Source organism: Nipponia nippon, unplaced genomic scaffold (genome assembly GCF_047370975.1).
Source record: "Nipponia nippon isolate SJK-2023a ecotype South Korea unplaced genomic scaffold, ASM4737097v1 scaffold_1, whole genome shotgun sequence".
NCBI classification, from domain to species: domain Eukaryota; kingdom Metazoa; phylum Chordata; class Aves; order Pelecaniformes; family Threskiornithidae; genus Nipponia; species Nipponia nippon.
Window position 1 is genome coordinate 164,718,574 of NW_028262290.1, and position 12,825 is coordinate 164,731,398.

Below are 12,825 nucleotides of genomic sequence, written 5' to 3' on the forward strand. Positions count from 1 at the left end.
TGTAAATACCAGGGTGATGGGCTGAGATTCATGCCTGATACCCACATGGCTGAAGGAAGCCCTGATGCCCACGGGGGAGGCAAGAGTTGTTTCTGTAAACTGGCAATCTTGATCTGAAATCAGAAATAGAGCAGCATGCAAAGACGGGGAGTCAGAGGTGAACAGCAGAGATGGGGCAGCGCTGCAAAGTTGGGATTTGGCTCTGTGTCCAAAATTGCCCAAAACTCTGGGCTGGTTCAGAATCTGAGTTTTGTGCATTTTAATCTGTGCCACTTTTAGAGATGGGAAGGGCTGTAGAAATTAGGTGTGGAACAAAATTTGTCTTGAGTCTGAAACTGTTCCAGCTTGTGAGGGGTGGTGGTGGTGGGTTGGTTTACCGTCATGTAAATTAATGGGTAACAAGCCGTCCTTCAGAGTCATGTTCCTGACAGACTTGTGGTCTAAGGGTTTTGCTAAGTGCCCGGGGGAAGCCTGCATGAAGTGCAGAGAGCAGATGGACTAAGTGCACTTTCCACTGTTGGTGACCGCATCCTGTAACGAGGTGGGAGGGGGAAACGCTTTCCCTTTTCTCCTCTATGGGAACAAGCTGGGATGTTGAAGAGCTGGATGTCCCACGCCCAGCAGCGAGTGTCCAGCCCCAGGAGATTCCCTCTGCACCGCATGTTTCCAAGGAAGGCTCATTGGCTGAGCCGCATACCGGGCCACAGCTGGAGCAACATCTCCCTTCATGGGATTGTCTCCTTAATGCACACACCGAGTCCTCTTCACTTCACATATGGGGCACTGAACATTTACGTACCGTGCACATCATCTGTGTGCCAGCAGGGCATTTGCAGGAAACCATCAGCAATTCTCTCTCTTTCTCTCCCTCTCCTTCTCCCTCCCTCCCTCTCTACAGAGAATCCTGAATCCTATGTCAAAACTGGCAGAAGCTACTATGCTAAAAAGTTCACGCGAAGAGCCTGCCCACTCTACAGCTCTGTTACATATTTGTAGACTTCTCTGGTTCCAGGGCAAAAGCAAAGGAGTATTTGCATTATTTTTTTAAAAAATCATTCACTTATCTGCTTTTATTTCTTTTGCTGCTGTTGTTGTTGCTCATATTATACACAGAGTCTGGCCATTTGGGTATGTAGATAGATCCCAGAAAGCTTAGTGCTGCTGTCCAACACAGCCTCTGCCTGGCTGAGGGAAAAGGAGATACTTAGGAAGATGCAAGTCTTTCAAAGGATACTTAATCACACGAGTCACTTCAGGTGGGTGAGAGCAGAGCAAATCCATGCTTTTGCTGATGCCCTTCTTTCTGGCTCTGTGTTGTCAGCTGGTTGAAAAACCGCTGTCTCCTACAGGAGGCATCATTGGGGCATAACTTGTGTGACTGCCAGATGTACCTCAGGATAGCCCAGAAGTCATTAGACCTATTCTATCCAACCAGTTTTAGCCTTTTTTTAAGTTTTTATTCTTTTAATATCAAAAAAGTAGACTTCTCTCATGTCTGCAACCTCAGAGGAAGTAGGCTCGAATCCATTTCTCCCCTTGAAGCCCAGCGAAGGGTTTTGCCTGCTTTATTTGCACGTGTGGACATCATAAACTCGTATGCACTCTTGGCAGCGGACGTAGCAGCACCAGTGGAAGATACAGTGACATTTCTCCTTCCGTTTTTCAGTCCTTGTGTTGTGCCCACGGCCGCAGCACAAAAGATCGCAACCATCAATCCCGTGGGAAGTGACATTACAGATCCTGTCACGGGTCCCAAAGGAACCTGTCTCAGGGTTGGGCTCACAAAAGTTTGGTGAGTTCTCGTAGTAAACCAGGTCCTTCTCAGTTGGAGCCTTGAAGAAGTTGTATTTGGGCCTGAGGGTCTCAACCCAGCCACGGGATTCTCGATGTTTTTCCACCACCATTTCAGAAGCGCTATCATACTTGTCCTTGAGGTAGTCACCGATGACCCTGAAGTCTGGCTGAGACCACCAGCAGGTCTTCACTTCACAGCTGCCTGAGAGGCCGTGACATTTGCACTTAAGATGCATGAGTTCTATAATAGACTGAAAAAGAGGAGAGGAAAGGCAAAGAAGGAAGACATTAGCCTGTAATCAAAACACATATTGCATTGTGCTATTTAGTCAGGATTTCCTAAAGAATTGCAGTGTTTTCATAGATATATTTACACACTTTTGAACAAAAATCACCTTATCCTTCAGTCAATGCCCTGCACAGGTGCTGGATCTGAGGCAGATAAAACCTCTACAACTTTATTATTTTCAAACACTGTCTCTGATTCCCACCCCACCTTTTAGCATCTACCAAGTGCTTTCACTAAGGGCTGAAGTTATTTCTGTGCGTACCCACTTTTATCTTATCAATGTACATGGGTGAATATTGCCGCCCTGTCACCCAGGAACACAATTCAGACACATCTAGGCAGAGAAGTGAAGAACACAGAAATCTTCTAAAACAATGTTTTCGTAACTGAAATATACACCTGTTCCATTGGAAATTAAAGAAATATGAAATGTCCTAATGATCTAGTCCAGAATTCCATCTTTTATATATGTTTACATTAAGCAAATAAGATTCTAGCCTTGCTTGTGGCTATGTTCAGAAACATGAAATGTAATGTATTTTTTATTTTTAAGCCAGAATTACGATTTTTCTAAAACCATTTAAAAGAAAAAAATAGGAGTCCAACTTTTGATTTTGAAAGGCCTAGACTTCAACATCAACATTGTCCTGGAATAAATGGAAAGGTGATTATTGATCCCAGAAGTTTTCTATTGGCTTTTACCTCTTATGAAATTAGTCTAAAGGTTTCTAGAGGTGTTGCCCTCCAGTGTACTGAGGTGGGAGACAGCCTTATGCAACTTACTTGATAATCTGCATTTTCAGACTGATCAGCAAATTTCCAGGTACGTGAACAGACTAGTGCCAGCCTGAGTCCAAAAGATTTGCCATGAATCAGCACCTTGGTGTTCACCAGGTGCTTTCCTGTGTTATTTACGGAGTATCACCCGCCGCAAAGGAGGTTGTAATTAGCGATGAGAGAGAACCACAAAATGTTTGGTTCATATAATCATGCTGAACTTAACTTAATCAAAGCTTCTGGCATAGTGGTAGGGTTTGAGTTCATATGGGAACTAATATGAAACATTGCCTATGGCTCAGGTTTAGCTGGAAACACTTGAGTATGGAGGCCTGGAAGACCTACCCCATGAGTGCTGGCACAGTGAGAATGGAAAACACTACTGCCTTATAAAACAGTAGGATTTCAGATAATGGTGTGACATCTGCTCTCTAATCTTTGGCATCTGTAAAATGTCTGAAAATAACTCAGTGTCAAGTAACAAGACTTGCAGTAAAAAGACCTCTGCAGGCCTGTGACCACAGGGATGTTTGCTCAAAGCTCAGTTTTTCCAAGTATTCTCACTTTAAGGCCCTTCTTTCCACTCTACCCAGCTTCTCCACAATCCTATTTGTCTCATTATCTGTCCCAGCAACTGCCACCAGCAATGCACGATACCTTGGGGTACCTGGGATAATTTGGGCCAGTGCTGGAGGAAACCACATTACTGCTTGTAGTCATCTACATTGCAGACAATTTTTGTTTCTGGTGGTATTTAATTTTGAAAGGTCGTATTCCCTATTTCAGACCAGCTCTCCTGTGGTGTGAGGTGGGATAACTCCATTAGGGTTTGACGGTGTCCACCTGAGGGGCTCACACCAAAGTCCTAGCTTGCCTGAGGACAGCTGTTTCCTAGCACAGCGCAACTGTGGTGGCTTTGCTATAGCTCACTGCACAGTCATATGTCCTCCTAGACATGTGTAAGGCCTTCTGCTGAGGGAACAAGACCATATTAATCTCTTCTGATTACAGCGAGGTATCTTTCTTCCACTGAGGGATAAGCTGTCTCAAGTTTACTACATGAGAAAAAATGCTGTTATCACAGAGAAGCTGTGGCATGGTCTCTATTAGCAAGACCTTTGTGGTTCAGTTTCACAAATTGTTTCCCATAGCTTACATTCTTCTGACATTTATGGGCTCTTCTTGAGATGAAAAAGGGAATGTCCTCTTACTGGGATTGTTCCACCTTATGGAAAAGATTCACTGTGTACGATGCAGTCCCTGTGATGAGGGCAAGATTTTGTGCTCTCTGTTCCCTTATACATTTTGTTCCATGAGTGTTTGAAGTGAAAACACATTAGCTGGCTTTGGGGCATGGTCCAAGTTTAATCAGGAGGTACCAAAGTCATATTCCCTCTTATTTTCTTTAAATATTCCCTGGGAAATAGAACCGTGTTAAGAAGAGGGGTGTTGGGAAATGCTCTCCTGCTCTTCACCACCCTCAAGCCTACAGAGCAGAGTGGTGATCCCAGGAGAACGGACAGTTGCACTTAAACTAGGATTCAGTTGCCTAAACACATGCATCTAATGCCATTGGTGAGCTCCAGGGGTGTCTAAGACATCAGTCCCAAGATGGCAGAGGACCTGCAGGAGACACAGTCTTCCCCAGTAGCAGCCCAAGGAGAGGCTGGATACTTCAGGATATCTCAGTTTATACTTAAATACATTTGCTTAAGCAGCTGAATCCTGCCCATAAACCCTGGTCCATCTCTCTTAACTTCAGGTGTCTACAGCACGGACATTCTGGATCTCTGGCTGTACAGCTCACCTTCTTCCTACAGCCAACGGAGGGGAACAGGCACAGTCAGGGCATCATTTACTCAGGTATTTCAAATGTCTCCATCAAGCTGGGATGAAATCCCATCCTAGACCTGTCTGTCTTGATCCATTCTCTATAAAAAAGGTCTGGACAACTGACTCCAAAGTAGACATTTACATCTGTGTGCGTGAATTTACTTATAACTTTCATAGATTGGGTACATCGATCACCTCCCTGACAAGAACTATCATAGGGGAGGTATCATCGTTTCATGATGTAAAACTGCCCAGATTTATGTTTGGTTATTCCCCTCAGTTCCCTCCCACTGTTCATTATGGCAGGTAGAAAAGTTTAAAGGGAGATAAGAAAGGTGAAACTAAATGTCCTTACGGTCCTTCCAGCTTCGTTGTTGTGCCTGTTCATGGCAGACCGAGCGTCTGGTCTGTTCTCTCGGGCGTCTGCAAACTCCCGAGACACCATGCTCCCAAACTCCACGTCCTCGCTGCAGCCCCCCCATTTCCAGCCTTCCCCAGGAGAGCCCTTGTGGCGGGTGTCACAGCCGCAGATGGTGGCTGAGCCTTCGGCACAGGATCTGGTCACTGCGAAAGCCACTCCAGCAGAGGCAATGGCATGCACAAAGGCCGATTCCCTGGTAGCTGTGAAAGAGAGAAATCAATGAATAGTGGCCAGTGAAGGGACCACTTCATGCCACCACATCATGATCACGATCATGCCACCACAGGGCATGATCAGCCCTGTGAACACCTTGTCTCGAGGGCATGGCAGAAGGCCAGGAAACTCTCCTCTTCCCTGTGGTCCGGCTTGGACCTATTCCAAAGACATTTTCTTATACGAGGAAATAAGCTCCTATGTAGACAAGACCAGGCTTGATTCAAGGCCACTGAGGTCAGCCAAGAAGTTTCGACTAAAGTCCTCCTAAGGTCTTAGGATAGGGCCATGGCAAAACAAAAAGCAGTGCAAACCTGAGTTTCAGGGGACATATAGAATATTCTGTATGGTACTTTGCAGGCAATGCACCACATAGCCATACCCTGAGCTGCAGTCTTGGCTTCAGATGCACAGAATTTGGGCTATGTTCCCATAACATGGAAAATGCAGATCTATACTTAATGACAGCCTCCATCCTTAGTGGTGGGACCAGCACCAGGTAAAGCACCTCCTCCTCCTCGACTGGGAGAGCTGCTGATGGCTGGAAGGTAGGAAAATGCCAGGATGGCCAGATACTCCCCAATCCTCACTATGTAAACTAAACACTGTCCCCACCCTCCATCCTGAGGCCACCTTCTTTTTCCTAGGCTGTCTAGCTCACTTAGAGATAGTGTTCAATATATGACATCTTGCATCAATGGAAAGTTTTGCTCACCTGCCTAATTAAGGCCCCTGCCAAGGGGACTGGAAATGAGCTTTCTTTTTCTGCCCATTGCCTCAGGATGGTGGGTGGGATCAGCCAAAAGATGTCATGGTTAGGGACTGAGGAGCCTTAGTCTCTGTGGAGATCTTCCTTCATAGCCTTTCACCCTAGCTGGAGCTGGGTGGGGAAGGGCAGCTCAGCATTAGCCTGGCTTTCCTGGATGCCAGTGCTTTTTCTACACTGTGCCAAAATGAAAACCAAACATTTCAAACTGCTTTGCAAATGGGGAATATACCAAAATATCAATTTTTACTCCCCCCACCCCACAGTTTTGGTCTCATTCTGTTTCTTCACTCACTAGAAATGACTCTGAAGTTCAACACCACTCCTCAGAAAACATGACTGCAATGTTTTTTGGCTTCAGCAAAATGGCATTTTTATCATGAACAAGGTTATTCTCAAACCCTTGAGGCAATTCTAAGAAGACACAACAATTCTGATAACTGGCCTCCCTTAACCTCCTATACCATTCCCCACACGAGCTCACCTCATGCCTATAGACCAGTTAGCCAAGAAAGTATGTTGTCTCTGACACCTTTCAGATGATTAGGCTACGACAGTGTTGAAATATGAATGGATCTATAAAGGCAGAAGGTCAGGCTTTCAGTTGATGCAGCTTCACCAGCTTCTATTGAGCTTTGCATCAGCTGATGAGGTGCCTACTCAAAACCACTCAAACCTTCTCTGTACCATATTTTGCTGATCTGAGCTTTCTCTGGGCATTTTGGCTTAATCTTTACTTTCTAGATGCTTCCAGGCTTTACTAACGTGAAGAGAGTTTAATATGCCAAGCCAACAAGCCAACATGTTCTCGGGGAGAAATCAAAACTGCATGCTTGCAGAGCAGTCCCGTCTGGATTGAAGGCTTAAGCAAGAATTTGTGCAGCACTGCTTTGCTTTGGGAAGACTACCAAATACAACAATATGCAAATCAAATAATGTGCATGAACTTACAAGCTGAAGGTATGAGCAATGTCCTGGAACATGTTGTCAATACGCATCGTGAGGTTAGTAAGCCACCGAGGGCTAGAACCAAAAAAGTAAAATGCAGGAACCCTCAGTTCCACAATGTGATTTTGAAAAACCCTTGTTCAGCATCTGTCCAGCCTGGAGGATCCCAGCTTCCTGCAAATGGTGGCCATGCAGTTCCTGAGCTGTGTGAAAGTTCAGCTTTTGAGCATGAACAGATGAGTCCAGTTCTAACAGGACTGGGGACTTGGCGTCTTGCACTTGCCTAAGCTCAGATGGAATCCTGAAACCAAATATTGAGGGTGAGGAGCTTTGTATGATGTCTCCAAGGACACTGAGGACCAGCCCTGGCGTCTGTGAAAGGTAAAGGCTTCTCATAGAAGCCAGTCAGATAAGATGGTGGGATGAATGTCATTACCCTCTGGTAGGGAGGTAGAGGGTATAGTGCCTGACCAGAGAAGAGCTGACACACCTTCCACCTCCTCCCATTGTGGTCTAACTAATCTTGAAACCTTTTGATATGCTGCTATGCCTTGGGCAGGAGAGGAAGATGATAATTCTTCTTCTTCTTCTTCTCCCTTCTGTCTGACAGCTGTAATGGCTAAAGCACGTTGCTTTGGTAGAATCATAGAATCATAGAATGTCCTGAGTTGGAAGGGACCTGCAAGGGTCATCGAGTCCAACTCCTGTCCCTGCATAGGACAACCCCCAAAATCACACCAGGTTAGGTCTCATCTCTTGGGAATCACCCCTTCTTCTGCTCAGGAGGAGAGACCTAATCCAGGCCTTTGGCTATTTGGGAAGGTGTCATAGGTGCTGAACTGATGTTTGCAAATGCCATGGAGAGCCGCTGTGCCTTGCTATGCTGGCACTGAAAAGAAAGCATCTACAGCCATAGTGTCTGTGCAGAAAACCTTCCCCTGTGAAGTATGAGAGGGGCGGCCTTGGCTTAGGAGTCCACAGGTTGTGGATCCCACCTGGGCTTCAGCAGGAGCCATTAGCTCAGAACAGAGGTGTTTCTCTGTGCCTACAGGTGCAGAGCTCACCAAAACCCAGGGAGCTTCAGGCAGCGCAGACAGAGGGTCCGCAGAATTTCTGCATTTGCCAGGACTTGGTTGCAGCTGAACAAGGAGTTACAGGAGGACAGCTTTGGTTTTAGATACCCAGTCCTAAATCCCAGGTCCGTTACCTAAACTCTCCACTGTTGCTAGCCCTTACTGAAAGCCTACAGCTCCAGGAGGGTATTGATAGGATTTGCCTTAAGAAGCACCGATTATACTCGGCTCTCCTCTTCCCAGAAAGAACCCAATGCCTTTTACAGCCTGTATACGCCGTAATCACTCCCCTGCTTTTGAAATGCAGCCACCCCTGGGGTGGAGCACAGCCACCACTTAACAGCACACAACAGGAAGCAAATAGCATTGTATCTGATCGTAACTACCTGGGGAATGCAGGCAGGCAGAGCAAAGAAGCTGAGATCTGGCCCCGGGCACTGAGGTTAGGAGTTTGTCTCTTGAGAAAGTTGCAGCCGATCTCTTAATGACTCCACGAAATTAGGGCACTGGGTTTAGATCTCTTACCCCTATCTTAAGGCACCGAGTTCAATATTGACGCAGATGGAAGACTGCCATCGCGTGAATCACGTCCTGCCACCTCCTAAGTTATAGGACTGTCCTCCGATTACTAAGCAGACCTGATCCTGCTGAGCTCCGAAGAGGTCCCCAGGTTGTAGCCGGAGGCGATATGGCTGCAGGAATGGAGAAGGAGTGTATAGAGATACAGATAAGCAGAAGGAAAGCATGCACTTGTAATGGAAATGAGGGGTTATTAAGGTGCCATATAAAAATGCAAGAGACTTAGCAAAGATAACAGGAAAGTGCAGTATATTTGTCAGGTCGCCTCATTCCTCTGGGTGGTTCTGGTAGCAGGAGACAAGCAGCTCGTTCTGACCTGAAGAGAGCTTCTGGAAAGTCATCTGGCAAGAGAAGGTTAATAGGGACTAATACCTCATGGGGATGTTGACTTAAGAGCATTTTAACCACTTTGTTTTCAGTGCAGCACAAGGTCACCAAAGCTCTGACTTCAGCTTGTTTAATTCCTGCCTGCTCCTGAGTTTCCCTGCAGGGCTTAGAGACTTGGATGGCTGGTGCTTCAAGGTACCCTGTTCTGGACCCTTTTGGGGGGGTTGGCTATCAATGAAAAAGGTGCTGAGACTTACAGAGGGCCTTTAGGGATGCTTCGTAGATGCCCCCTAATGCAGAGGTCTCCAAGTCACTGGTCACTTCTGGAAATTGTTTCCTAAGGAGCCCGGTCTGTGAAGCTGAGAGCCTGAATGTCCTATATAGAACACCTCTGACCACCCTGTCTCAGCAGCAGAAATATCTTGGGATCCAAAAACACACGGCCAAGCTGTATCAATATGCGAAGTCGGAGGCCTGAGGATGAGGTGACCTAAGATTTGATTTCCTGCTTTCACAGGGCTTTTTAACGTGACTTTGGTCAAGTCTTTTAGTCAGTCTGTGCTTCTGCTTCCTTATCCATACACCTGAGGAGAATCCTGCTTATCTCCTCAGGAGCCTGCAATGCTAAGTTCAGTGATGTCTTCAGAATCATGGGCAGAAGGTGTTGGAGCCGAACAGAGGGTCATCAAGTTGTGGGATGAGGAAGACAAATGAATAACCGCATAGATATCTCTACTGTCTAATATATGAAACCTGCTCTCATGTGTTCTTCTGCCCAGACAGTGATTTATTTTCCCTGAATCTTTCTCTGAATGACCAAATGATTAACCCCAGGTCAGGTAGATATCCCAGATATGTGGGAGAAAGAACTACGGTGATGCAGAAGGATGAACATAATGGTTTATTTTGGTCTTAAAAAGCTACAGTCCCTTTTTACGACCTTTGTACCATAGTACCGAGCCCTGTTGTCCCCACTCTTGACACCCTAAATGTTTCCTTCCTCCCTGCACAGTGGTCTGGTGGTAACAGCAGGTTTCTGGGACAGGGCAATGCAACCCACCTTCAGATGTGTTGGCAGCTGAAGTTGCAAGTCCTGTGTCCTGGACTACAGCTCAAAGAACTAGGTGGCATTTTAGAAAGGGGGCACTGCTGTTTCCACTGACTGCTCTTTAAAAAGCAGTGAGATCTGTGCGGTCTAAGAAAGAAAGAAAGAAGGAAAGAAAGAATGAATGAAGGAAGGAAGGAAGGAAGGAAGGAAGGAAGGAAGGAAAGAAAGAAAGAAAGAAAGAAAGAAAGAAAGAAAGAAGAAAGAAAGAAAGAGAGAGAAAGAAAAAAAGAGAGAAAGAGAGAAAGAGAGAGAAAGAGAGAGAAAGAGAGAGAAAAGAGAAAGAGAGAGAGAGAAAGGGAGAAAGAAAGAAAGAGAGAAAGAAAGAAAGAAAGACAGAGAAAGAAGGAAAGAGAGAGAAAGAAAAGTGAAAGAGAGAAAAAGAGAGAGAAAAGAGAAAGAGAGAGAGAAAAAGGGAGAAAGAAAGAAAGAGAGAAAAAGAAAGAAAGAAAGAAAGAAAGAAAGAAAGAAAGAAAGAAAGAAAGAAAGAAAGAAAAAGAAAGAAGGAAAGAAAGAAAGAAAGAAAGAAAGAAAGAGAAAGAAAGAAAGAGAAAGAAAGAATGAATGAAGAGGAAAGAAAGAGAGGAAGGAAGGAAGGGAGGGAGGGAAGATATCTTGCTTGAGGTGGTTCTAGGCTGTACATCTTGTGAGGGAAGAAGCAGACCTCAGCAGCTGGAGAACAGATAGCCAAGCAGTAGAGATGGACCCTGCTCTAAGGGTTTTCCACTCAGCATGCCACTTTTCTAGATGGTCCTACTGAAGATGTGGAAGCTCCTTTGCAAAGGGAACCTCATGTCTCCAGGACGGCTACTGACTCTGCTCTGTGGAGACAAACCTCCTACGCCAACAACCCTTTACTGCCTAGGACCTTGTCACCATCCTTTTTGAAATGTAGCCCTTGGAGTGAAACACTGACTTAATGCCTTTTTGGGCTGGATAATGTATAAACAACATGGGAAAGAATAGAATTGTCCCAGATTGCTTCTGGAGATGTATGACAGTGAAGGAAAGAGTTCCCACATCTTAGCCACTCCTCCCAGCCATCATTAGCATGTCTGCTCTTGAATAGAGGATCCTACTCCCTGTTCGACACTAGGAAAGACACTGCAGTGATGTGGCTGCAAGCCTTGTTTTTCTGACACCTCAGACTTCTTGAGTGCTCTTGGGAGAGTCACTTAGCAAGAGGGGTAAAATGGAGAAAATGTCATATCTGCTTAGCAGGACTGCGGGAAGGAGACATGCTGTTTTCTCTGAGCTTCATTTTTCGAAGCTGAAAGACAAGAGAAAGCTACCTTGTGTCAGCTATTTCAGACACCCAGACGCCCATCTCTGAGGGGTGGAAGGTATAAAGTCTTTCCAACATTTGGCTGGTAGGGCATGTACCTGGGGAGTGTGAGAAAGGGTTTCAATTCCCTCCCTGGCTCGAGGGGATACAAACCCACAGCTGTCATGTTAGGATTCGCACAACAGTTGACACTACATTGACTCTGGATTAAAAAAAAAAATAAATCTGAATAAACCCCAAGAACCTGGAAATAAAACTGGGGGCAGACTAGTGCTTCTGGTATTTGGAGCCAGCACAGCCCTGCCTCTTAGAGCAGGGGCTTGTCCTAACAGCTCAATTTCCCCCTGATTACTGTGGTCGGGGTCCTTCTTGTAGGTTAGACATCATGGGGATTGCAAGGGGGAAAGGCATTGTCTAATGGAGGAAGATGGTGAGGAATTTGTGAAGTGAGCTTTGAGAGTTTTGGAAGCCCAGTCTTTGACTCAGGTGAGGTGAATTTTGGTTTTGAGCATAGTATAAAGAGGACTACCCAGCTGCTATCAGCACACTGTGGTTTCCTCCTTGAATCCATCAAGAGAGCCACCTTACCCAGATGTGGGAGGAGAGCTGTGCCGTTCCCTCATAGGGAGGGTCACCCATAAACACCTCCATGGTGAAAGCTAAACCAGAAGGGCTTGAATGAAAGGCCATGTTGCACCACTTTTTGGATGCCAGAAAAGATTAATACCAAATGCTCCTCACCATGGATGCAGGAGCTGAAGCACTGATGGTGTAAAAGTCGGTGCCTGCTCCTTATTTGCAACTACACTGAAGCCAAGGCTGGAGGAATGCCTCAGCTCTGCAGGGCACCTCTCAGAGCTACCTTGAGCCAAAGGCTCATCAGTTGTTAAGTAGATGATGACCCCCAGGAGAAGTGGGTTTCTTTAGGCTCACACTGACAGCTTTGCAGGTGCAGCTACTTTCTGAATAGCAAAAGTGAAATCCAATGGAACTGGTGAGTCAGAGCTCACAGGAGCTGCAAAAACATATGCAGACATCACTATTGGCTTATACTAACATGAATGACATTACCTGCTGGCCCTGAAATCTGTGTGCAGGATAAGCAAGGGCCACCTGCAGCAATGTAGCCTTGCTTGTCCCAGGTACCAGCAGAAGATACTCCAGTCTCTCAGCCCAGCTGGCCTCTGTGCTAAACTTGCCAACCAGCAGATCCCTCAGAGCCAAGAACCAAGGGTTCAGGTCATGAGGATGATGTCGCCCACCTTACGATGCTCTTTGCACTAAAGCGGGCTTATAAGAAAGATAGGGACAGAATTTTTAGCAGGGCCTGTTCTGTTAGGACAAGGGGTAGATAATGGTTTTAAACTAAAAGAGGGTAGATTCAGACTAGATATAAGGAAGAAATTTTTTACAAT

At 45.8% G+C, this 12,825-nt stretch overlaps 1 protein-coding gene across 1 annotated transcript in view; it reads right to left on the reverse strand.

Annotated features, from left to right (window-relative positions):
• Nucleotides 1–283: 283 nt before the first annotated feature.
• WNT3A (Wnt family member 3A) overlaps nt 284–12,825 on the reverse strand; it is an 88,394-nt gene continuing 75,852 nt past the window's right edge. Inside the window, exons 3-4 of the mRNA XM_009475326.2 lie at nt 5,049–5,314; nt 284–2,045 (exon numbers count right to left, since the gene is read on the reverse strand). Of these exons, the coding sequence (XP_009473601.1) occupies nt 1,566–2,045; nt 5,049–5,314 (746 nt within the window). The 3' untranslated portion in view covers nt 284–1,565. The remainder of the gene's footprint in view (nt 2,046–5,048; nt 5,315–12,825) is intronic.